General features: G+C 36.9%; 3 protein-coding genes and 1 pseudogene across 10 annotated transcripts; 3 read left to right on the top strand and 1 right to left on the bottom strand.

Moving 5' to 3' along the window:
- Window positions 1-843: 843 nt before the first annotated feature.
- On the bottom strand, window positions 844-18302 carry LOC147384552 (laccase-17-like; annotated as a pseudogene).
- On the top strand, window positions 1717-8739 carry LOC147384554 (uncharacterized). The gene is made up of 7 exons (XM_086426016.1): window positions 1717-1891; window positions 1992-2105; window positions 2304-2409; window positions 4024-4063; window positions 5739-5814; window positions 7618-7749; window positions 7930-8739. The coding sequence occupies exons 1-7, from the start codon at window positions 1880-1882 to the stop codon at window positions 8002-8004; spliced, it is 555 nt and encodes a 184-aa protein (XP_086282142.1). The 5' UTR covers window positions 1717-1879; the 3' UTR covers window positions 8005-8739.
- On the top strand, window positions 8053-9826 carry LOC147384553 (pentatricopeptide repeat-containing protein At5g59600-like). Of its 6 annotated transcripts, none has more exons than XM_086426010.1 (4): window positions 8054-8193; window positions 8421-8494; window positions 8680-8738; window positions 8916-9826. In XM_086426010.1, exons 2-4 carry the CDS (start codon window positions 8421-8423, stop codon window positions 9506-9508), a joined length of 726 nt encoding a protein of 241 aa, XP_086282136.1. In that variant the 5' UTR covers window positions 8054-8193; the 3' UTR covers window positions 9509-9826. The 6 variants fall into 6 exon arrangements, with proteins under 6 accessions (XP_086282141.1, XP_086282137.1, XP_086282136.1 ...); XM_086426013.1 differs by lacking the exon at window positions 8054-8193 and having other exon boundaries at window positions 8359-8494; window positions 8916-9314; window positions 9429-9826; XM_086426015.1 differs by lacking the exon at window positions 8421-8494 and having other exon boundaries at window positions 8053-8193; window positions 8972-9826.
- On the top strand, window positions 18271-22301 carry LOC147384551 (uncharacterized). 3 transcript variants are annotated; one of them, XR_015173148.1, is made up of 4 exons: window positions 18275-18733; window positions 19428-19502; window positions 20790-20859; window positions 21339-22293. XR_015173148.1 is itself a non-coding variant. In XM_086426954.1 (3 exons), the coding sequence occupies exons 1-3, from the start codon at window positions 18437-18439 to the stop codon at window positions 21408-21410; spliced, it is 444 nt and encodes a 147-aa protein (XP_086283080.1). In that variant the 5' UTR covers window positions 18271-18436; the 3' UTR covers window positions 21411-22293. The 3 variants fall into 3 exon arrangements, 2 of the variants coding, with proteins under 2 accessions (XP_086283080.1, XP_086283081.1); XM_086426954.1 differs by lacking the exon at window positions 20790-20859 and having other exon boundaries at window positions 18271-18733; XM_086426955.1 differs by having other exon boundaries at window positions 20790-22301.
- The last annotated feature ends 969 nt before the right edge of the window (window positions 22302-23270 follow it).

Here is a 23270-nt window from a genome sequence, read left to right as displayed (position 1 = left end):
TCATTAGTTTTTAAGAGAAGTCCGTTGATTGCCTGCAAGGCATTTGTGTCTAACTGAATGGATTTCCCAAATCCGAGGCGATTGTAACTTTCCTCTCTTTAATTTATATCTGCTTGCTTGATTGGCAGTGACAAACAAAAAAAATTTATAAGAGAAGATTGAAGTCATGGTCATCATTTTTAAAATTTCTCAACTATTCACCAAAAGTGGAAGTTTGAGTTGGATACAATTTCTTCAAGGCATTGAATGAGGTTTTACAATGGTATTTTAGGTATTTCATCAAATTATATTTCAAAAAGTTTTTCTAAACACGCTATGTTCTAAAAAGTTTGCCTCAAATTATCTATAGTGGGTAAATTCCCAAATAATTACCGAAGTTTTTAAAAATACTGAAAGTATTACATGTGTTGGCACAATTATCAGGTAATGTTGATAAAATATTATTAAATTGTCAATATTAACAACATTTTGGAAACACCGAAAACTTTTGTAATTATTTGAGAATTTACTCATTTATAATCAGTCTTTAAACACTTTGATAAATTTTCTAAAAGATAGAAATTGAATCATCGTTTTCCCTTTATTTTATATCAGATATACTACTCCTAAATACTTCAATTCATCCTCAATGGAGGGCTCGGAATAAACAAATCAACCAAACAAAACAATCATGAATTAGTTAAAATGCTTCTTTGCTACTCCTTTTTTTTTTTTTTTTTTTTTTTTTTTTTTTTCTGGTAGGGGAAAGGAAATTAAGAAATGAAACAAAACATAATAAAGGAAAATAATAAGTTAAAAACATCACGAAAGATAGCTTCCTATCAAACTAGTTGAATCTGGAAGTCAACACTTGGGTAGGTCAGATGGCGGAGAAGGCAGCTTCTGATTGGGGAGCTCCCCATCCAAGACGACCCTTGCCATATTAATTCAAGCCCCAGCTTGTGTGGATTTCCAGGTGGCAATGCATAAACCATACACCTATCATCAAAACAATACAATTATATATATTCTCATAATTTAAACAATACAATTAGCACAATTATTTATATTCTCAATTATATAAATTCAACATGGATCACTAATATAGAAAGCATAGTATTAAAACTTGTCTGGTTGACTCAAAGTTGGCCAAGTTTTTCGTAACTAATTTGTATTACAAGGTGATTTGGCCCCAAAATTTGATGAAACCAATTAATTGAATTAACTTGACAAATCATTGAGTCATCTCTGAAATTTGATTGAGTCAGCTAAAATATGCAGTGAGTTAGGTCAGAAACTAGATCAAAAGATATATTTTTTTATTTAAAAGAATTAAAATATTTTTATTTTATTCATCCAAGCTGACTCATAAGTTGTTGGCTTGACTCAGCTTGGTGGACATTTCACTACGTCATATTGCACTTATCGGGACGCCAAAATTCACTAAAAACGACTGCTAAAGGCTGTCGTTTACTGCGACAGTTTTCAGCAGTCGTTTAACCGTCGTTTCTACCGCTTCTAGTAAAAGTTGGGGTGCCAATAGCCATTCTCTAAAAAAATATCCTTCGTCCCAGAAAAACAAATTTCTCTCTCTCTCTCTCTCTCTCTCTCGCTCTCTTCGATCAGGTTTCACTCTCAGATTCTTCTGTACTCATCTCTCCTTAGATAAACAAACTTGCGCTCACTCTCGATTCGATCTATTCAAGTTAGATCCATAGCGCTGTTCGTCAGGTTTTTTTTTTTTTTCCCCGCTCTTGAACTGTTCTAGGGTTTGAGCTCTCGGTCTCACTCAATGATTTTGGTTTTTTTATTTGTTATTTCTTTGGATTGATCTTTCTCTCTCTCTCTCTCTCTCTCTCTACTCTTGCGTTTTCTGCAAGTCTGTGTCCAATCTCCAACAATGGTTCTCGAGGTCAGTAATCGAACCATCTTACGATCCACGTTCATCAGTCTTCAATTTAATTATTTTTCTTAGGGTTTATTAGTCTGATCGGTTGTTCTTGATTCATCAGGCGACCATGATCTGTATCGATAACTCCGAATGGATGAGGAACGGTGATTATCCTCCCACGCGATTCCAAGCTCAATCCAACGCTGTTAATCTCATCTGTGGAGCAAAAACACAGGTTACTTTTTTTTTTCCCCAAAATTCAGTTACAAAGTTTATTTCTAGGGTTTTTTTTCGAGGTGATCTCTATTATATGTGATTTTGATCTCTTGCAACCTATGAATGTGCGGAATTTGTGCTGTAATTATGTTGAATCTGTTTAGTTTTCTTTTTTCATGACTTGAGATGGTGAAATTTATTGATGTTGGTTATGCAGTCTAATCCGGAGAACACAGTGGGAGTTCTAACGATGGCTGGCAAAGGTGTTCGTGTTTTGGTCACTCCTACAAGTGATCTTGGCAAGATCCTGGCCTGCATGCATGGTGAGTTTTTTCTTTCTCCATGGAGTCTCATTATTTGGTTTGATTCTTGAGTTTTAAGTCCGTATATGTATATGTGCAATGCCAAAGGTTCAACATGCTGGTTTGGTAATATCTAAATTGGCAATTGGCACCAAGGTTTAAAATTTCATGTTGAGGCCATGTTTCGATCAAGGGAAAAATCACTACTGTTTTGACCGAAACATTTTGAAGCATTCCGATTCATTCGTAGAATGGTTAATGTTTTAGGATCAATGCTTTATATCAGTCTCAGCTAACACTGATTATTTTGAACAATGATTGGCACATCTGGACATTAATTTAAGAGTGATTGTTACTTTGATAGGTAACATTGACAATAACTTGCCAATATGTAACCTCTCACTACCCTTACACAAGACAATAACTTGTCCCCATTCATTTTTCCTATATATGTCCTCCTTATCTTACATTCTTAAACTGTTAATGAATCTTTATTACTACATGTTTAAGGACTATCAGAATTCATAAGTAAAAGAATATATATATATATATTCTTTTAGCTAGCAATCAATGTAAGTATAAGTACAAGCTACGCAAACTCAGACCGTCATATCAGCAATAATCGGAGAGTAAAACTCTGCCACGTCAGTGAGCTTTTTAGTTATAGCAGATATATGAGAAGGGAGAGATGGAAATATACATTTCTTGAGATAAAATGATTGTTTCCCCTTCTTTGCCGCTTCTCGCTCTTTCTTCTTATGCTCAGTCAAAATCTCTGTTTCAACACGTTTTGTTGACCCTTCCCTTAGTTGTTTGTCCTGAAGATGTATATGCACTTAAAACTTCATACAATAACACATGAAGATAGACATGAAAGTTGACATAGTTGTAACTACAATTAAAAATACCCTGCCACTTTAGTCAAGATTTTTGTTGTCTATTGAGAAAACCCATCTCCTAAAATGAATTGTGGTAGAGTTGGTATTTTTTGTGGAGATTGAGCAATAATTGTCATGTGAAAATTGTGAAATGATTAGTTTCCTTACCTTTCTAGCATTTGATTGATCGAGTGTTATTTAGTCTCTGGTGATGATCTAGAGAAATAAGTGAAAAAATAGTGTTTTTGTGATGTTGTTACGTAATAGTCTTGATTATATTTGATATTAAAGTGATCATATTCTTGCTTTTTTATTTCGTATATTGTATGGGTTAAGTTTTATCGAGATATATAAGTTAGCAAATTGTTGATTCAAAAAAGGGAAAAGGTTTATGGAGTGGCAATCCATACCACAGTACAGGGGTGGTGGACTTTTCTTTCTATGTGAAGGACTGACATGATTAATGTAGACTCCCCATCTGATAGATAACCAGCTGTATTGACCATGTGGAAAGGCCCATTGTCCACATCATGTCAAATGTATGGCATAGTGTAATGATTTAGTAGCATGTGATTTGAAGAGATTTCTCTGAAATTGTGGTTCATTGAGGGGTATTCAGTAATAATCTTGTAGTAATATATCAGCACTGATTTTCTTGTTTTCAACTACAATATTTCTTTTTTAAAGTCTAGATTTTCCCCCACTTTGGAAGGGATGCCTTGATGAGTACTTATTGAGGCCTGTCTTTCTTAAACAGGCTATGAAACTAGGTGGATAAAATTTGGGTTTGAGAAATGGTGAGTTCTTTAGTTTTTTTCAAAATTGTTAATTAATAAAACTTGTGTGTGTATATGTGGGTGCACATGCATGTGTGAAAAACACATAATTCTGACCGTTGAAACACAAAATCCAATGGTCGGGGTTTATACTTATGTCAATTATACATATCCCTATGATAAAACCCTACCATTGGATTTCATATTTTAACAGTTGGGATCATGTGTTTTTCCATGAGTCATGTTTTCATTTCACCCAACTCTACTTCTTCATAACCTATTTCACTTAAGGAGTGACAACTGGAACAATGGAGATGAATTTGAAACTCAAAATTTGCCACTGTCTACCTGTTCAGCTCCAACAATTTATGGTCAAGATGCTCATGAAAATCATGGGGAGGTGAAAATTATTTCTCAAGCTCCTGTACAATCTCGAGTTGGGGTTTTCTATTTGTTTTGTGTGGTTTTACTTAACCCCGAAGAGGATGCCCGTTCCTACAGCATGGGTAAACTCTAGTCTATACAGATATGCAGAACTGGCATACATGTGTGCTGATGCTGTTTAAAGACTTGGGATCTTGCAATAGGTTGAAACCTTCTCTATTGTGCATATAGAATGCATAAGTCGGGCATATTAGGTCTTACTTGCCTATCTAGATTAATTTCATGATTTAAATTGCATTACAAAGTGAAGTTACGTAGCGTAGTAGGATTATCCATATTCATTGCTTATATAACAATTGACATTACCAATAATTCTTTAACTATTATTCATTTCTTATATAACAATTGACATTACCTATAATTCTTTAACTATTTGACAATGCGTTCAATTGTTCCATTCCTTTTCAAAAAAAGGAAAGAAGAAAAATACTACGAAAAGAAAAAAAAAAAAATAAAGGAAACTCACAGATCCTTGTTGCTTCCTCTTGAATTTTCTAAACCTAGACCTTGACTGGTAGTTCCAATGCCAATATGATTTAATGATTGTGGATGGTATGATAACAATGGAAGCCCATGAGCGCTATGAGAAGAATTTTGTACTTCGTTCATGCAGATCTTCTCTTCATATGATTTGAGGTGTTTCATGCAATAGAAAATGATTTTTTGGTTCATTCTTTCTTTGATTATACTTTCAGTTAAATTTTCACATTCCGAACTCTATTGAATGAGGGAAACATTGTGCAGTTTAAAAGATATTCGTTCTGGCTAACAGCATGTGCTCTGGTTTAAATTTCCTGATTCTTGGTGCCAGGAGGATGTTGAACATCCATCTGCCAAGGAGAAGAAATTGTTGCACTTAGTGGATATGGGCTTCCTCGTAGATGAGGCTTCGTCAGCCATTGATGCTTGTGGTGTGTATCCTGCATTGGAAGTTGAAGATTGTAAATATCTTTACAATTTTCGTGCATCAGAGGCTATACATGGCTGTTGTTTGTTGTGCTTCTAAATCTGAGATGGGATCGTATGGTAAAGTTATGGGTGTCACATGTTGTTCCAAGTCAGATGCATTGGCTTTCTTGTTAATAAATTGCACTATGGATTTAAATTTTTTGAACTATGGCTGGTTTATCTCAATTACAAGTATACATGGGTTGCTTAATACGTTCACCTTAGTGGGACGATAGAGTCCTTTCCTGGATGGTTTGCCCCCTCACCAAGAAAAAATGGTTAACCATTTATCCTCTTATCGCAGGGGATGTGGAGAGACTGCTCTGTGTGCAAAAGGAAGAAGTTACCCCCTAATGCTAGCTGAAGGAAGAAAAATACAAGTGTGTTTCTTTCTTTTCTCTTTATGTCAATTGTTTTGTTTGATGTTCTATCGGTAGTAATAAAGCATATATATATATAGATATATAGCTGAAATCTAAATATGAAATTGTACCCCTAAAAACAGAACAAAAATGGGTAATAAATTTGAGTACTATACCTTGAATGAAGTTGAAATTTTAGATTAATTGGTGGATTCCTATTTTTATTCCGTTGTATTTGTTAAGGTTAGCATTTTTTGTTTTATTTGAATGCAAGCATGTATGGCTGTGTAACTGTGTTTCTTCCTTCGAGTGTTTCATAATGCCTTATCCCAACTATTTGGGTCAGCAACATAAACAAATTTCCCCTTTCAAAAGTAAACTGTTACTCTTTGTGTATAGTTTTATATTTTGAATAAATACCAATTGTAATCTTTCTCTTAGATTAATTGTTCATAAGTTTTTTCCTTCAGTAAATAATGCAAATGAAATTTTACATCTTGTTGAGGTTACCCATCTTTGATAACTTTGTTCTCAGGACTATAAATGTATGTATTGTTATATCTATAGCTGTTTTGCAGTATTTTCTGGTATTTGATTGTTATAGATTGCCATCAATCTTGAAAAAAGATTAATTATGCTGACTGATTGATGGCCAATGATGTCATACTTGGTAGCTATAATACCTGGTTACTTCCCCATGTCCACACAGTACGATACCAACAACGGAACTGGATAGTTCTAGTTTATGTTTTTCTGGTTATGAAACAACCTTGCTGTCCAAATATTCTCACTATATTAGAAATTTCATTACAAGGTATATGATATTAATATTCCCACATCCCACAGAGAATCTCATTGTGTTTGCTTTTGCTGAAACAATGTTTGTCTGAATCGATACATTTGGGACACAGCAGGGCAGGAAAGATTTCAAAGTCTTAGTATTGCATACTATAGAGGGGCAGATTGCTGTGTTGGGGCGGGGGCTAACACAGGCCTTAAATGTCCGAGTACACCTGCTACCTCGGTACCATGCCTTGATTCTTTGTTAGTAGGCGTGCATACCATGTTGAAGGGTTCTCCACACCCATGACACTATACTTGGGTCACTACCCAAGTAATCAGGCAGTTAAGAGCATCACCTTGCATGTTAGGCAACCCAAGCCATAGTGCTTCCATCCATCTCTAGTCTACTGGCATGTCATCACCCCAATTGTGCTACTCCACAGTATAGTCTACTCAGTCCGTGAAGATAGATCCCATAATGATAGCTTGATTCTATCTTGGGTCATGGAATGGGCTTCGATTTAGTGACGGTCCTAGGCTGCCGAACAAGCCAGTCTACATACCCTTTTTTGCCTCTAATGACGAAGAGATGTACTATACATTCAAATGCAACAACAATTCTGTTTTCAACCTTGCAATACGCGACAACTATTAGATCTTTCAATTTGGACTACCACTTTGAAAAAGGGAACTACCATTCTAATTAGGAAACCTAAGGTACTAGCTAAATGCATTGTAGAGTGGTCGCTCGACGAAACAGCAGTGAATGTGGTGCACTTTCAGGAGTAGATTCACCATTAAATGGATCAAAATGTTAGGATCATCCAATGAGGTGTTGTCCCAAGTCCTAACTAGAAGACCTCCCTGGTTGAGTTAATGGAATGGTAGGTCCTACCCTCCTACATGTGCCTCACATTAACCACCACGCAGTGTATAAACCTAAAGGTCTACCAGACAGGTATCTTATTTCTATAGTTACTACACTTGCTGGAAACTAAATGGTTTTGATTGATTTCTTGGTTTCAATGATATTCTCAGGTTCAAAGTTTGCAACCATCGTTTCAACAAGGTGATCCCGGATACTGCAGCACAATGGATGGGCTTTCCTACATTGTACGTAATCAGGGATATAAACAGTTATTTGCTGGCTTAAGCATCAATTATATGGAGGTAATGGGAAAAAAAATCCTTGGTTTTATACCATATACACATCTTATACTATGTACCAACTATGAGTTTTTTTTTTTTTTTTTTTGGATTTGGGAGTCTCCTTGAAATGAGTATAATTAACGGTGACGTGTCTCCATTATGGGCTTTGAAGAATCTAATGAGTTTAAATGTCATCTCTAGGTTGGCTCTATGCTGAACCAAGCTCGAATTTCAACATATGGGCTTTGCTTACGCACAATGAATACAAAGGCTTAAGTCAGGCTTGTAATCGTGGGTCTCATGATAGCTAAATACCATTGCTTCCTCCTGAGCAACATTTTAGAAACAATCCAATGGTTGCTGATTCATTTTTTTGAACTTCATATGGAATCCAATTGGGGACTTTGTGGATTCTCGAGCCTCAGGAATTCACAAGGAGATGATGCTCTTAATCTCTGTTTCTAGGTGATATTTTTTTTCCCTACTCCCACCTCTTACTTTTGACTGTACAAAGCTTATATAGATTAAATGGAAGACCTCTTCTAAGGATGGTAACAGCCAATGCCAGTACACTTTCCACATTCAGAAAGTGTTTGTGAATGTATTAATATGTTTGTGAGCTCCACATTAGTAACTATGTTGGCTTCTGTATTAATATGTCTGCTTTCCATCTGTAAATATATGTCTCCTAGATGAGGTTCTTGAATCTCAATGGGGTGCTTTATGTGCCTGTCAAGCTCTCCATTTCGTTGCTGAATGTTCCTCAGTAAGCATCTTGAGACCATTGTTCTTCCTCTTCTCTTGATTGATCCATCCTGCAGCTGAGTTTAATTGATGTTCTACTTTATATATCTATTGATAATTTTTATTGAACCTTGCAGAATTATAGAGTATTAAATCTTTTGGAGTTACATGACTTAATATCTGCTATGTTTTTTATGTGGCTATCAGATGTATGATACAACAGGTCAAGATGCATCACCAAGGAAGAAGTAGCAGCCATGCTTCGAGTAAGTAGCACTTTCCATATAAATATCATTGTCCAGGCCTTGCCAGAGGACTGCATATGGGATATGCGTAAATTAGAAGCTAAATCTTCCCAAACTTGATTTGCATTTAAGACTCAGGGGGTCCTGAATTGTTACCTCGAATATGATAAGGACTTGATTTGGTATTGAAATTAACAGGAGAAAAGCCCAATTTACAGTTAGTGGCATCTTGCCTACTTGTGCAACTGTGGCAGATTCAAAACGTGGAAAAGAGATTCATGGCTATGCATTGGTGGTTTCATACACGAAGCTGGGACGTTGTTCAACAAGATGAGCAAGAAAAACACGGTTACTTGGAAATGATTTTTGGATATGCAGATCACGGATACTGTAATGAAGCAATTGCTCTCTTCCATCGGATGGTGAAGGAAGAAGTACAGCTGGATCACCTGACTTTCATAACAGCCCTCACAGCTTGTAGTCATGCTGGAATGGTTGAAGTTGGATGGAAAATTTTCCATTTGATGCGAGAAGAACATGGGATTGAACCAAGGTTAGAGCATTATGCATGCATGGTGGATCTTGTAAGTCGAGCAGGTGATCTCAATGAAGCTTATGATTCAATTAAGAAACTGCCTATCAAACCTGATTCATTTGTGTGGGGAGTATTGTTAAGGGCATGTAGGAATCATGGAAACATTGAACTTGCAGAAATAGCGGCTAAGAATGTGTATGAGCTCGAGCTTGAGAGTGCAGGGTGCTGCTTGCTGTTGTCGAACTTAAGCGGATAATGGCGATTGAGGTGACGCTGAAAGGTTGAAGAAGATGATGAAGAGGAGGAGGTTGAGAAGAAATAATGGGCGCAGTTGGATAGAGATTAGATAACAAGTGTAGAGAGCAGTGTCTCTCAAATTTCTTCAATAGGAATCTGGACTGAACCTATCATGGAACCATTTTCATTAAGTAACACCCAAACTATTTCATTAAGTCATTGTCGTAGTATTAATTTGTTGTGACATTGTGGGGTTTTCTATTGGATCTCACCCATTTTTTTTAATAAAAAAATTATTACATTGAAATGGATAATACAAATGATGATTTAGCCGCAATTTGCACTTTTTAACTATTGAATTTTTTTTTAATTTATAAATATAAAAAATATTTTTTTATTTATAAAAAAAATGGGCATTTGTAAGTAAACGACTGTCAAAGACCGTCGTTTTTCCCGACTGTCCAAGACAGTCGTTTTGACAGTCGTTTTTCCCGACTGTTCAAGACAGTCGTTTTTTCCCGACTGTCCAAGACAGTCGTTTTTTAAAAACCACTCCTTTTAAAACGACTTTTTTCCCGACTGTAGGGGCAGTCGTTTTTTTCAAAAACGACTGTCTTGGACAGTCGGTTTTGGCGCATTATGACGTAGTGTTTGAGTCGAGTTTTAAAATTTTGATAGAAGGATTATCTATTGATCTAATTATGTAATCCAACGAATTAATCTTAACTGATGCTCATCTATATCCGTAAGATATGTTATGAGATGCATTAATATTACAATGATAGAGTGAATCTCATATCACAATGAATCTAACTTACCTCTATCAATTTGCAGTAATTGTATTGTCCTTTTAAAGAAAGAAGATGCAATTGTTTATAAGAATATCAATAATTCATCTCATGAAGTGATCAATCGTTCATGGTTGGTTGGAAATTCCAATCATGCTTGCTGGTAATGCATGATCTGTAGACATCAAAATTTGACCAGGCTCTAGATGCAAAATGTCCTAAAAATCGTAAAAATTAGAATGGGCTCCGAGGCTCAAACCTACAAAAATCCAATGTATTTTGTCATTCTTTTTCAATAAACTACCCAAGGCTATTCACGTGACCCATTAACCCAAACACTTCACCACCCTCCTACATTCTTAAATTCAACCCAATACAAGCCCAAACTCATTCTTATTCTACACTTCCCAACCCAACCTAAACCCATCACTTAAGCCCATTCAAATTAACCTATTCATTATTATACCCAAGCCCAACCCAACCATTCTTTAATCCAATCTATTACCCAAGCCCAACTTAACCCAATCCAACATCACAATCAATCAACATGATCATCAAGGTGGGATATATGTCACCATCTCAACTCATCTCCCTCATCTCACTAACCATCCCATCACCTTTTCTCTAAACATCATCTACCCACACCTCCAACCTACACCTCCTGTGATGCCCCGCCAAACGCTAACACAAATCCCAAGGCCAAATCCCAAGGTACTAGGTGGCACCTCGAAATTTCGGCATGGTCTCCTCTGTTTATGTTAGCGTTTCACGGAACTCAAACCTGATAAACTAATTTATCACAAAACCTGTATATAAAAATGTAGATACAGGAAAATAACAGCGGAAGACTAATTACATCTAACATGTAAGTAGATCAGAGTGCGGAAGATTTATCAATATACCGGCTTACCAAAACACTCTCACTCTAACATAGGCCTAAATTCTCAAATCCAAAAACTACATACATCCTGGATGAAACTGACAACACTAAGGTATGTGGCCCTAGTGCTCACCAGGCAATAAACTCTGATTGTCGATCTGATCGATCAGATACTCCTCAATTACTGACTCTACGCCTGCCTCGGTAGCTGCAAGTGCTGAAACTAAAAAAAATAGGAAGGAAAGGGTGAGTAACAATGGTTACCCAGTAAGTCCACAGCCAATTCTTACTAATAACCCTTCCTAAGCATGATCGAATAAAGCATACTGAACATTTTAACACATGCAAGGTTTTACAAGATAAAATACGATCAACTGGTACACATAGCCAGGAATGAGCAACTAAACAGTTTCAAAAATTACACATAACATCAATCATCCATACTCATTATACATTTTTCCATTTCATGCAAGTACAGTTGGCAACATTAAAATAATAGACATGCTTCTCAGTTTGTAATTCGAAATATAACAACAGATACATAATACAAATGGTGGAGTATTGGAATTAAAGAGTTGGGATTCACGACTGGATCGCTCCCAGTCAGGACATGATATTCCCCAATAACATCGTAGTTCCTGATTTTGTGGCTGGTCGTGTCTACCACGCTTGCGGAACCATTTATCTGGCTCAGGCTGGCCGTTTGACGTGACCGTAAGCAATGGGTCTCTTTTCGATGTGTCAGAACGTTCGACTACTACTAGATTGTTAGTGATCACTGACTAATCATCTTCGTCTATGCCTATCAGGCGTGCATGTGATTCCCAAATGACACTCCACTCGTATACGACCACCTTTACAATACACGTTCACTGGTAAAGATAAGTAAGGAATGGACCCGGATTCCAGTTGTGACTCCACTCTCATACGCGTCCCATACCACGTATGAGTTTGGTGGTCCCTACCGTACATCCCAGGATAGTGCACCCCTCCGGATGATGTGACACACTATCCCTTCAGGCATTCACAAACCCTTTAACAGCTCACAAAATAGTTACGTATATATATAATTTTTCATTTAAAACAAAAGAGAAATTAACAGAACAGGGTTGAGAATGGATATCCAGTTCCTACCATGCAACTGTGGCCACCCGGCCTAAAAATAAATAACAGTACTCAGCGCACGCGCTAACATAATCGGAAATAAACATGCAACCCTTTCATTAATAACCTGGATATCCTTTCACCAACCTACATACAACATACAATGTAAAATGTAGACATCACCCCTCGGGTGTGATTCTGACATTTTACCGTTCATTCCCTTTTCCCATTTTCTCGACATTCTCACTTTTCATCTTTTCACATCGACCATCCATTTTCAATATTTCAAAGTCATTCTTTTGGGTCTTTCCATTGAAAACCATCAAAGTTTATAAAAACAAAGCCCCAGCGATGCTCAGGACCAAGGCTGTTAAAAATAGAGAAAGCTGGTGAAAATTTGGCTAAGTGTCAGAAACTCAAATTTTCAAAGTTCTCGAAATTGAAAACGGGTTTTTCGAAATGAAAGTCTCAATCATGAGATTCGACACCATGTAGTTTTTGTAATCTAATTCAAAGAAACGCGAAAGTTATTTTATTTTGAAAACTTGCCGAAAACGTCGAAAATTACGTTTTGTTCTTGAAACCAAAATTCGGATTTCGATCCTTTGAGATTTGGATCTCAAAACCATTCCCATTGTTCCGAAATGGGGGGTAAAACGTAAAAATTAAAGAGGACATTTACTTAAATGTTTTTAATGAAATAAAGGGTGAGAAATAGTGTATAAGGTGTGAGGAAGTCAAGCCAAGAGTCAGAGTCTGTTTCTGACTCAGAATTGTGTCTGTCGGTGGCTGTCGGTGGCAGAACCAGGATTCTGTCGGTGGGACCGACGGATTGCCTTCGGTAGGTGCCGGTGGCACCGACCTTTCCCACCTACAGCCTGAACCTTGCTCGAGCCTTCGAGTTTTCGATCCATGTTTCGGATTCTTCTTCCATTCTTCGAATCATTCAACCCACCCACGATTTTGTTATCAAAATTCGATAAAACATAAACAAAACACCTACTTCTACCATGAATTTGAAATCAAACACCAATTTCTACGATTTAAATGCAAACAATAAGTTTTGTTTCAAAACCCTAAATGCACATTGAGAAATCTAAAGCTACCAATAAGAATTGGAAGTCCCTTACCTGGTTGTGGACGCCAATGGTGATGAATCAACACCAAGGATCAATGTTAGGTGGCTCGAAGTTCCGAAAGTGGTTGAACCCGGGTGCCAACGGAGCGGTTGGTTGTGAAACCCTCTTTGAAGGTGTTCTCCCCGCTTCCTAATGACCAACAACGACTTTCCTATGATTTGGATGAGGTTCCAAGTGATTACACAAAAATCCACTTGCTGATTCTTGTGGGAGACCAAGAGAAAAGAAGAGGAAATGGAGGTTGGATGGGGTGAGGACGTAGAGCTCGACAACGCCGACGACTTTGCCTTTTTCGTCGAAGTTCAACTCGGACTTGATTGGGATAGATCTTGATAGGAATGGGTTCAAACCCTAGGTCTAGAAAATGGCTGAGTTGAGTTCTTTAGAGAAGAGTGAAGAAGTGTAATGAAATAAAAGAAAGTGAGTTTTCTTTTATAAGAGGGCTGAGGGTATACTTGTAATTTCCCACTCATTTCTAGTTTCGATCATAACTTAACCATTCGGATTCGGAAAGCGGCAAACGAATATACCATTTCAAATAATTTTTCGTTGTGGTTCTAATGGTGTCATCAAATCTTTTCGATTCTTGCTTTAACAAAATTTCACTGTTTTAGGTCCCACTTAACGCGAAATTCGAGGATTTTATAACTTTTTCCTCCGAACTCGAATTCGAACTTGCTTACAGGCTAATGTATATATTTTGATCCTTTTGAATCTAATGGCGAAGTCGGTTTTCCTCAAAATTAATCATAGCAATATTCGAGTACTTTACTCTAAATCTCTCATTCGACATTTTCCTCCAAATCTCACCATTTAATTTCCTCGAGATATGAGTTGAAAATCCGGGGTGTTACACCTCCCTCTTAACCTACCATTTCCATTCTTTCAAATCAAACACTTACAACCTATACCTCCCCCTAACTTACCCTATCCATTCTCTCAAATCAAACACTTACAACCTACATCCCCTCTAATCTACCCTCATCACTCCTTACAAAACCCACGTCTAAAATCTAAACCAACACCCTTCATCTCAAATCAAATACTCATCATTTCCCATCAACTTATCTTCACCCATTTTAACATATGACATCATCTCCCTCACCCTCCCAAAATTTCATCAACTACAGTTTTATATCTTATATTTTCTTAAACCAAGCATCACTCAATCAATCAACTACTCTCTTAAACACCCATCATCTCACCTCACCAAACACTCCATTCAAATGGATTGAGTAGGATTCAAACCATTTGGATTGTAAAACAACCTATTTAACCTTCTTACATAAATATCCTTCAATCCCTTTTAATTTACCCCTACATCTCTTTTGAACCCCACACTATTCTACCATTCATCTTCATTTCACCCAACTTTACTCCTAAAAATAACTCTCAAATCCTATAAACCCCCCTCATTCTCCATTCACAATCCCGAATGAAAATTTAAAAAAAGTATCATCTAAAGATTACAACTCTCTCCACTCTCAACTCTCAATTCTCAACTCACCACAACTCTCAACCCTTAATACTCAACTCTCAATTCTCTCAAGCAAGTCAAGGAAAGTTAAAGAAGACTTATCCTTTGAAGAAAGTCAAAGAATGTCAAGAAAAATAAGGTGGGTTTGGACAAAGACTCTCCTCCTCTCACCCCTCCAACTCCTCATTTTCTACTTATCCCTCTTCTCTATACCTTTGCACACACCACAATAGTTTGAATCATCAAATGACCCCTTTTTCAATAAGGGTGCCCTCAATGGTTTGAACCAACATTAAAGTCCCTTATACTTGAGAACACATATCAGATTTTTCGATTTCTCTAATTTTATTTTCATTTTCAAAAGTTGATCGAATCCGAGGTTACCACCAACGATGGATGGAGTAGGGTGCTTAGCACCTTCCCTACTCCATAAAATGGACCTCCTTATGTAGAATCAAAAGTTTGACAATGTACTTTATCTGTATGAGAGTCATCAAATGCCAAAATGACATAATTTTTAAAAAATACGACATCGAGTGACCATTCACACCCATTCAAATATGAATGGTGGCGACTCCAAAACCTCCCAAAGTGGTTGATATATTCAAAAATGAACAAATCAGTGTCCACATGATCTATAACATAATTGTAATTGATTAAGGTAAGTTAGAAGCAACATTATAATAATGTGCATGAAACATAGAAATATGGTTGGCTGGAAAGTCCAATCATGCTTGCCGGCAATAATGTGCATAAGATATAGAAATATGGACCTAATTATAACCATAGTCACAAATCCGGGAATTTTTTTGACAGAAAAGTGTCTGTTATAACAAATAATGATAAATCGGTTGATCAGCAAAATTGATGATTTTTTTTTTTTAAATGACCATTAGTTTGGAAAACTCTCCAAACTTGGTTACCAAGCATATAAGCATGATATAATAGTTGAATTGATATCATACACACCTAGGTTGTCTGCGAGGAATCGAATGGCAACCCATCCACCAGATGGCACACCAACGGTGTTCCTCTCAACAGGGTTGACAAGATTGAAATTTGCAGGATTTGTATTGGGGTCATAGTTTCCGAATCCTTGCTCCACTACGAAGAAGTTGAAACCATGAAGGTGAAGAGGGTGGCTCTCAGCGCCAAGTATGCTTATGTCCTGCATCACCAGCTCAACACTTGTGTTGAAGGGCAATACCACCACTTTTGTTCCATTACTCACCATAGTGTTATTGGGAGGAATTCCTGTGTAGTTGAAAGGAATAATTGGGTTGGCAGGGAAATCAGTTGTGTAGACTCCCAAAGGTTTTCCCAAGAAATAAGATTGCATGAGGGCTATGGTTGGCATAGCAAAGGAGACATTGTTTATAGAAGTTGAGAACATAGTTCCATTGAGCCCTTGGCATGTTTGGTTTGTAGGACAAGGGTTTGTGCCCAATCCCACTGTGAAGAAGAATCTTTTATCGACAGTTTGTGGGACGTTAGCGGGGAATTGGGTAGTGGCCAAGCTACGAAACTTCTTTGTGAAATTTGTGGCGAATGAAGTATCATTAAGAGTAGGAAGGTGAGGTTTGAAGAGTTTGAGTTTCTTGATTGAATTGGTGAAAGAGGAATGAGAGGGTGATTCGTAATCGAGGATGGCTGCAGTGGTGGAATTGTCAAATCTGCCAAGGCCAGTGGCATATGGTCTTGCTAACATAAGGAATGTGGCATTGGGGAAGTGAGGTTTAGTTTTGAGAAGGACATAGGTGGTTTTCCGGGAGTGATGAGAAGTGTATTTGTTTCAAAAGGTTTAATGTAGACAGCGTCGGCATTGACTACAGTGAATGTGTGGTTTGCAATGCTGAAGAAAAGCTCGTCATTGAGTGCAGCGTTGATCAATCGTTGGAGATATGTCTTTCCGGGCTTCACCTTCAGCTTGAACGTATCTGTGAGGAGGCCACCCCACATGTCAAAACAAGGAATAACAATGAAAATCTTATATTGCCACACCAACTTTTTTTTATAACACACCAAACAATAAATATAAATGTGATGTCTAAGATTTATACATCGAGTCCAAATCGTATATACACAGGGAGGAGTGTTGAAACCCGAATTCTAAAACCTCAAATCTTCCTCCATGGATCTCTCAATAAATGCAATAAAGGGAGATTATTTGACATAGAGATCTAAGGGGCAAGATTTGAGGCATAGGAGTGGGGTTTCGAGCCTCAACAGGCTCGATATTGATACCTCCACTAGGAACTTCTTCTTTTTTATAAAATGGACATAAAAAAAAAAAAAAAAACTACCCTCATTTGCAATGTTACCTTTTTCTGAGCAGTTGTACAATGGCCCAGGAAATCCATTAATGGTGTAGGCATCAGAGACGTTTGGGCCTCCAGTCTGCGAAGCCTGGCTGATTATTGCCTCAGGATCTGCCTTAAACCACTCTCCTGGATTTTGGATTTATTTATAAACAAAAATGTAGCGTATAAAATGTAGATATGTAAGAGAAAAAAGTGACATAATTCAATCATTTGATCTTGATAATTGTTACTTACCAAAGATAATTGGGATTTCCTTGTGTGGTTCAGCGAATGGGTAAGGAACACCGAGCTTAGGGAGGATGATGATGGGTCCATGAATCTCAACCATGAAATGTGAGCATGCCACCATAGAGTCCCTCTCTGACCCACAATAGTGAAGTTGTAGACGTAGGTCTGATCGGTCTGTATGGGGCATTGAGTCACATAGGCTGGTCCATCTGCCCATCCACTCCGTAGTTGTTGAACTCCATGCCTGTAATTACATTATTAATTAGCTCAAATTTTAGCAACAAGGCTAATTTAAAATGACGCGGGAATAAGATGAGAGTTCCATACCAATTGATAGAGATATTGTTCTGAACATGGTTAACCACCTTAACAATCATCTGGTCTCCTTCCCTTGCCACAATCGCGGCCCTGGAAACTGACCATTTACGGTCACGATGCTCTTAGTACTACACAAACGAGTGAAGTTCTTCAGCTTAATCTGCAAACAAAATAATAACAGAGAGAAATAAAAACCCATTATTCATTAATTTTATAAAAACATGAATATAATATATATATATATGCCATGTATGCCACACGTACAACAAATTTGTAGTGTTTTGTAGAATGAGCACTACAAAACACTACAAATTTGATGTACGTGTTGTGGAGTCACTACGTCAAAACAGCTAAAATTCGTTATAAATATGGTGTTAAATTCGGCGCCCCAAGTCTCACGTTTATTTGCACGGCCCAAATTAAGCCCAATAAATTAATTCAACGGGCAAAGCCCAACGAACCACCAGACCTTTTTTTTTAACAAGATAAAAAATTGAGAATTTTCGTTGGAAGCTCACTGTCACAGGAGCCATTGGAGAAGACGAACGAAAACTCCATTCGAACTTTCATCGAAAACTCACTAGCCGTTTCAAAGCTTTTTTTTTTCCCAAAGAACCTAATTTAGTCAAATATTTAAATTTGTGACTCAGCTCTCAAACCCAAAGAGAAAGAGAGACACAAAGGCGTCGAAAATGGAGATCTCTGCAACTCTTTCTCTACCTTTGATCCCTAAAGCATCACCTTCAATACATTTGGCTTCCTGCAACTCTATTTTCTTCAAAAATGGCGGAACCGATCTGTCCAAGAAGTGCAATCGCTTGATCTTGTGCAGAAATAGAGCTCAAAGGGGTTTGAATTGTCGATCCATGTTCGGTCTAGGCGTTCCAGAGATCACCGTCATTGCTGGAGTTGCAACTCTTCTCTTCGGCCCGAAAAAGTTGCCCGAATTTGGTCGAACTATTGGACATACTGTCAAGAGCTTTCAAAAGGTTCGATAGTTGTTGGTGTTCTTCGTTTATTCTTTTGTGGATCTTTTTTACTTTTATTTTTATTTTTTTAGGGTTTTTGAGTTTTAGGGGTTTAGAGTTTATAGTTCATTGTTCGTATTTCTATGATGGATTGATAATGTTAGCAACATAGTCACAAAACTCTCCAAAATTTTCCAAAATATTGTAAATTTCTCTAAATATTGGACCAGCCGATTAACTAGGAAATTAGGGGTTTTTGAGTTTTAGGGGTTTGGAGTTCATAGTTTATTGTTTGTATTTCTATAATGGATCGATGATGTTAGCAACATAGTCACAAAATTTTCTAAATTTTTTCAAAAAATTGTAAATTTCTTTTAATATTGACGATTAACTAGGAAATTAGGATTTTTTTGAGTTTTAGGGGTATGTTAAGCAATGTTGAACTATTCAGATATATCATAGGCCAAAAACTTTCTCGAAGAACATTTATTTCAGTTACATCCATTTTGTTCTTGTGATTAGGTATAGAGATAGTAGTAATGCAGCATTGGGTGTATCTGTTATTTAGTTAATAAATTTTGGATTTGGTTCTTCGGTAACATATGTGCTTTGAAGTATTCAGTGTTTGTTACTTTATTTACTTTTAGAGTTTTAATCTTGGCGATAGTGTTGTGTTTATAACTTTGATTTTAAAAATCCTCATTGTTTATTTTAGGTCAGGGAGATTAGTAATGGCTTCAGCAGGGTAGTTAGTCGTTGGACCGCTGAAGCTTTGGTTGCACTTCAAGAGGTATTAAAGCTATAAGATAATTGTGTGACTTCTTTATTGGTGGTTTTCAGTTACTATAGTTGAATAAAAATGGAATGGTTGAGTAATATTGGTACTTTATATGTCAATGAAGTTAGCTTTATTTAATTGTTTCATCCATCTTTAGAGTAATTTGGTGTTCAAGAAGTTATTGGATGCTGCAATTGATGTCAAATATGTGTTCGAACCTATAGATTAATTGATTGACGTTCTTGCAGCCATGAGGTTGTTGGTTCAACCTCATCTTACACTCAAAAAATAAAGAAGTGTTGTAAAATTTGTGCTTGGGTTGGTAAGAATTCGTTCAATCTTAATCATGTGTAAATTAGTTGTATCTTCTGTTCAGGATGTCATACCTTGACACAACTTTGTCTTGGTTTTTCATACTTTCAATGGTATTCACCTTGGTCTATGGTGGGCCAGCAAAGGTGTATACAATCTAAAATACATTTAAATAAGTTTCTAATGCATTGGTGATATTCCCTGTTTATCAGATATGTTACATCTACCCTAGCAGGAAAATGCCCTAACCATGAGAGAGAAATCAATCCATTTAAACAGGGAATTGCCCTTAAAACTATGAAAAATGTTTGGTGGTTCATACCTCATTCAGTAAGTTTCCAAATGTAAGAAGAATAACCAAAAGTGTTAATACTAACCTCTTGGCTTCCCATGCTTAAATGGAACTTGAGGCATCCTTCCCTCCTTCAACCATGTTAACTATGTTATGAAATTCATTAATAGTGAAAGTAGTACACTAGTGTTCTCATGCAGGTACTTCCTATGCTTCAAATCTTTGTTCTGTTTTGGGATCTTTCGAGTAGAGCCTAAAATGGATTGGGTTTTATTCGAATATAAAATGCAAGTGATAAGAATCTAATTTTAGCAGATTTGGTTCTTCATTTTGGGTAGCTTGATTGGGTATATGACATTTCTATAGAATAGTTTACATGGGGCTGGGGTTTTCTAGCGATCAGTATTTGGTTGATTAACTCAACCTCTTTTCTAATGAAATTTTATTTATAAAAGGTTGTTATTCCTCTATAAGATATTTAGTTCATTGGTACAACTTTCTCCTATCGATGTTACTTTAGATAATTGTTCTAGTATATTGCTGAATAATTCAATGCTTAGCATTTTTAATTATGAGGATAATTGCTCTTAATGGAATTGCCAGATCATTTTGATTTTTAATTCTCAATTAAGTCTTGAAGTTTTATTATTCAAAGTCTAGTTACTCACCCATTGTTCTACTTATTTTTCTTGTAGGCACCCTAGGAACACAAACGTTGTGGAGGGCATGGTTAAAGCTCTTGCCCGAGTTGTTTCCAGTATACAGGTGAAAAATGTTATACTTCTATAGTCATTTAACCCTCTATCCACATCAATGGGTAGTATAGTTCATAGAGCAATTAAGAAACAATGCCTGCAAACTTGACATATCCTACAAGCTTGGGACTTGCAATGTAGTGTAAAAGACACACTACATCAAGATTTGGGAATTAAGAAACAATATGTAGGCTAAATTAATGTGTAATGTGTTTGACAGGCATGAGGATGACATGCATTCAGTTACTTAGCATTAAAACTTTATTGTATAGGCGATCTTCTTTATTTAGATAATATAGGGACCTAGGATGTACTGTTAAGATGGAGACTCTAGGGGGTTCTACACTTCGAGATCTCTGAATTTCTTTAACAGGTGAAATGTTCCAAGGATCTTCTGTTCATGCTTAGTTTGGCTTGTCTAGAAAAATCCTAAGCCAACGGTTCATGCGTTGTCAGAACTTTTAATACCATTACTACTTATTTCTACAGGAATTGAGTGGAACCTGGAAAATGATGCCTCCAATGCTACAGTCATGGTTGCTAGTGAAGCTCATGCCATAACATTAGCAGTTGAAGGTCTGTTGGGGGTTATATTTACTGTGGCGACTTTGACAGATGAAGCTTTCGATATTTGTGAGGTAAGAATCAGTTATATTTCCATTTTTTTTATTGACTTTGTCAGACATGCTTACACTTGGGGGAATGCTGGACTTTTTCTACTCCGAGGCTCCTGATAGAATGAGGTGCATGTGTACCTCATTGTCGTGGTGTTCAACTTCCATGGGGTACTTCCTTAGCTCTGTACTGGTCTCGATCACTAATGCAGTGAGTCGACGGTTCGGGCATGAGTGGTTGGGTGGAAACGATTTGAATCACAACCGATTGGACCTGTTTTACACACTTCTGTGTGTTCTTAGTTTTCTCAATTTGCTTAACTATATGAATTGGGCTAAGCGATACTAGACATGGGAAAATCGACTTTGAGAATCGCACTTTGGTTTTGTTTGTACTATGTGTTACATTTTCTCAGTTGTGTAGGCAAGAAGCTTATGTTAAACCTTGTAAATGTCTGACCCAATTACTTCAAATAAGCTAAAACATAACTAAGCCAGGTTTAGTGATTATTCAGGTTTCACTGGCACAGCTCTACTTTCAATAGAAGTACTTCTGTGGAATCACGTTTATAAGAATCTCCATTGCTCAGTGTTAGTTTCTGGAAATAATGTTTGGGAAATACTTTTTAGGTCCTTGAAATATTTCTCGAGGGTGGGGTATTGAGAACAATAATAACTTTTGTATATAAAATTGTGTTTGAATGGCCATAATAACTTTCCAATTCTCCCCAAGGCCTATGAACAATCCATGTGAATAGAAATAATCTAGCAGGAGTAAGCCCAATCCAAATGAACCTGACACAAATTTGATGCATATCCAGATTGGGCGAGTTCTAGTTGAGGACCTAATATTTTTTTTCAAAAACAATACCCTATAGCGACGGTCGGAGACCGTAGCTAAAGGTTTAATATATATTTTTAATAAAATACCCTATAGTGACGGCCAATAGCCGCTGATGCTATAAGTCCATATATACCGATGGATTTTTTCCTATATAGCGACGATCGGCGACCGTCGCTATATCCTTAAATTCTATGATTTTTAACTGACGAATATTTTTTTGACAAGGCAAAATTCAATGCACCAATTCGACAGTCGAGATTGTCGAATGGTCCCATATTTCGACGGTTTTGGGCCGTCGAATTTTGAAAATTTTCACGTAGTAAGTATTACACCTTTTGCAATTTGTTGGGGGGTGTGGTTTGAAAGAAACAGGCGTACTTTCGAGGGGAAACGGAAAGACTGTTCAAATACGATTATGTCTATCTTTGGTCTTATCTATTGCTGGTCCAAAGTATATAAGGAGTTTAGGGGACTGTATTTTGAGGACTTTTTGTACAGATGGGATGGGATTTGTTGTTCTTTGCGTGAGTAGTTCCATTTTGTAAGGCCTCACCAGGTTGATCATCTCGACCGACTTGGTTTTTTCATGAATACAATGCTACTTATAAAAAATAAATTTTTTTTTTTTGTAGTATTTTGTTATTGCTGCATCAATGAACCCAGGGAAGAGCCACAAAGCACCCCAAAGCTCCAATAGAAAATTGTGATGAAGAAGGTGCACCCATCTCTCTTTATCTCTATCAATCTCTTTGGTGAAAATGATGAGAGACAAGATTGCTGAACAACTACATGTTTGGGTACAGAAACATGAGAGCTTTGAAGGTCGTTTATATAGAAAAAAATAATGATAAAAGAACGTATATGGGTTGTTGATTAGGTGATGAGAAATTGAGAAAAATATACATTAAAGACAGTTGGTCTTTAAGTTAAGTTGGACCAACTGTTGGTCGAGCTAAACTTTAG

This window comes from Akebia trifoliata, chromosome 15, assembly GCF_017979445.1.
Source record: "Akebia trifoliata isolate Shusen 1 chromosome 15, ASM1797944v1, whole genome shotgun sequence".
Classification (NCBI taxonomy): domain Eukaryota; kingdom Viridiplantae; phylum Streptophyta; class Magnoliopsida; order Ranunculales; family Lardizabalaceae; genus Akebia; species Akebia trifoliata.
Note: the sequence above shows the minus strand (reverse complement) of the source record. Positions and strands in the feature narration are given on the sequence as shown.

Bases quoted from the DNA above. Each gene is read 5' to 3' on its own strand.
- LOC147384551 (XM_086426954.1), top strand. From the start codon at position 18,437: ATGGAGATCTCTGCAACTCTTTCTCTACCTTTGATCCCTAAAGCATCA. The intron at 18,734-19,427 runs GTTCGATAGTTG...TGTTTATTTTAG, and splicing joins CTGTCAAGAGCTTTCAAAAG to GTCAGGGAGATTAGTAATGG. The intron at 19,503-21,338 runs GTATTAAAGCTA...TTATTTCTACAG, and splicing joins CTTTGGTTGCACTTCAAGAG to GAATTGAGTGGAACCTGGAA.
- LOC147384554 (XM_086426016.1), top strand. The intron at 2,410-4,023 runs GTGAGTTTTTTC...TTTCTTAAACAG, and splicing joins GATCCTGGCCTGCATGCATG to GCTATGAAACTAGGTGGATA. The intron at 4,064-5,738 runs GTGAGTTCTTTA...CTCTTATCGCAG, and splicing joins AAATTTGGGTTTGAGAAATG to GGGATGTGGAGAGACTGCTC.
- LOC147384553 (XM_086426010.1), top strand. From the start codon at position 8,421: ATGAGGTTCTTGAATCTCAATGGGGTGCTTTATGTGCCTGTCAAGCTC. The intron at 8,495-8,679 runs GTAAGCATCTTG...TGTGGCTATCAG, and splicing joins TCGTTGCTGAATGTTCCTCA to ATGTATGATACAACAGGTCA. The intron at 8,739-8,915 runs GTAAGTAGCACT...TGAAATTAACAG, and splicing joins AAGTAGCAGCCATGCTTCGA to GAGAAAAGCCCAATTTACAG.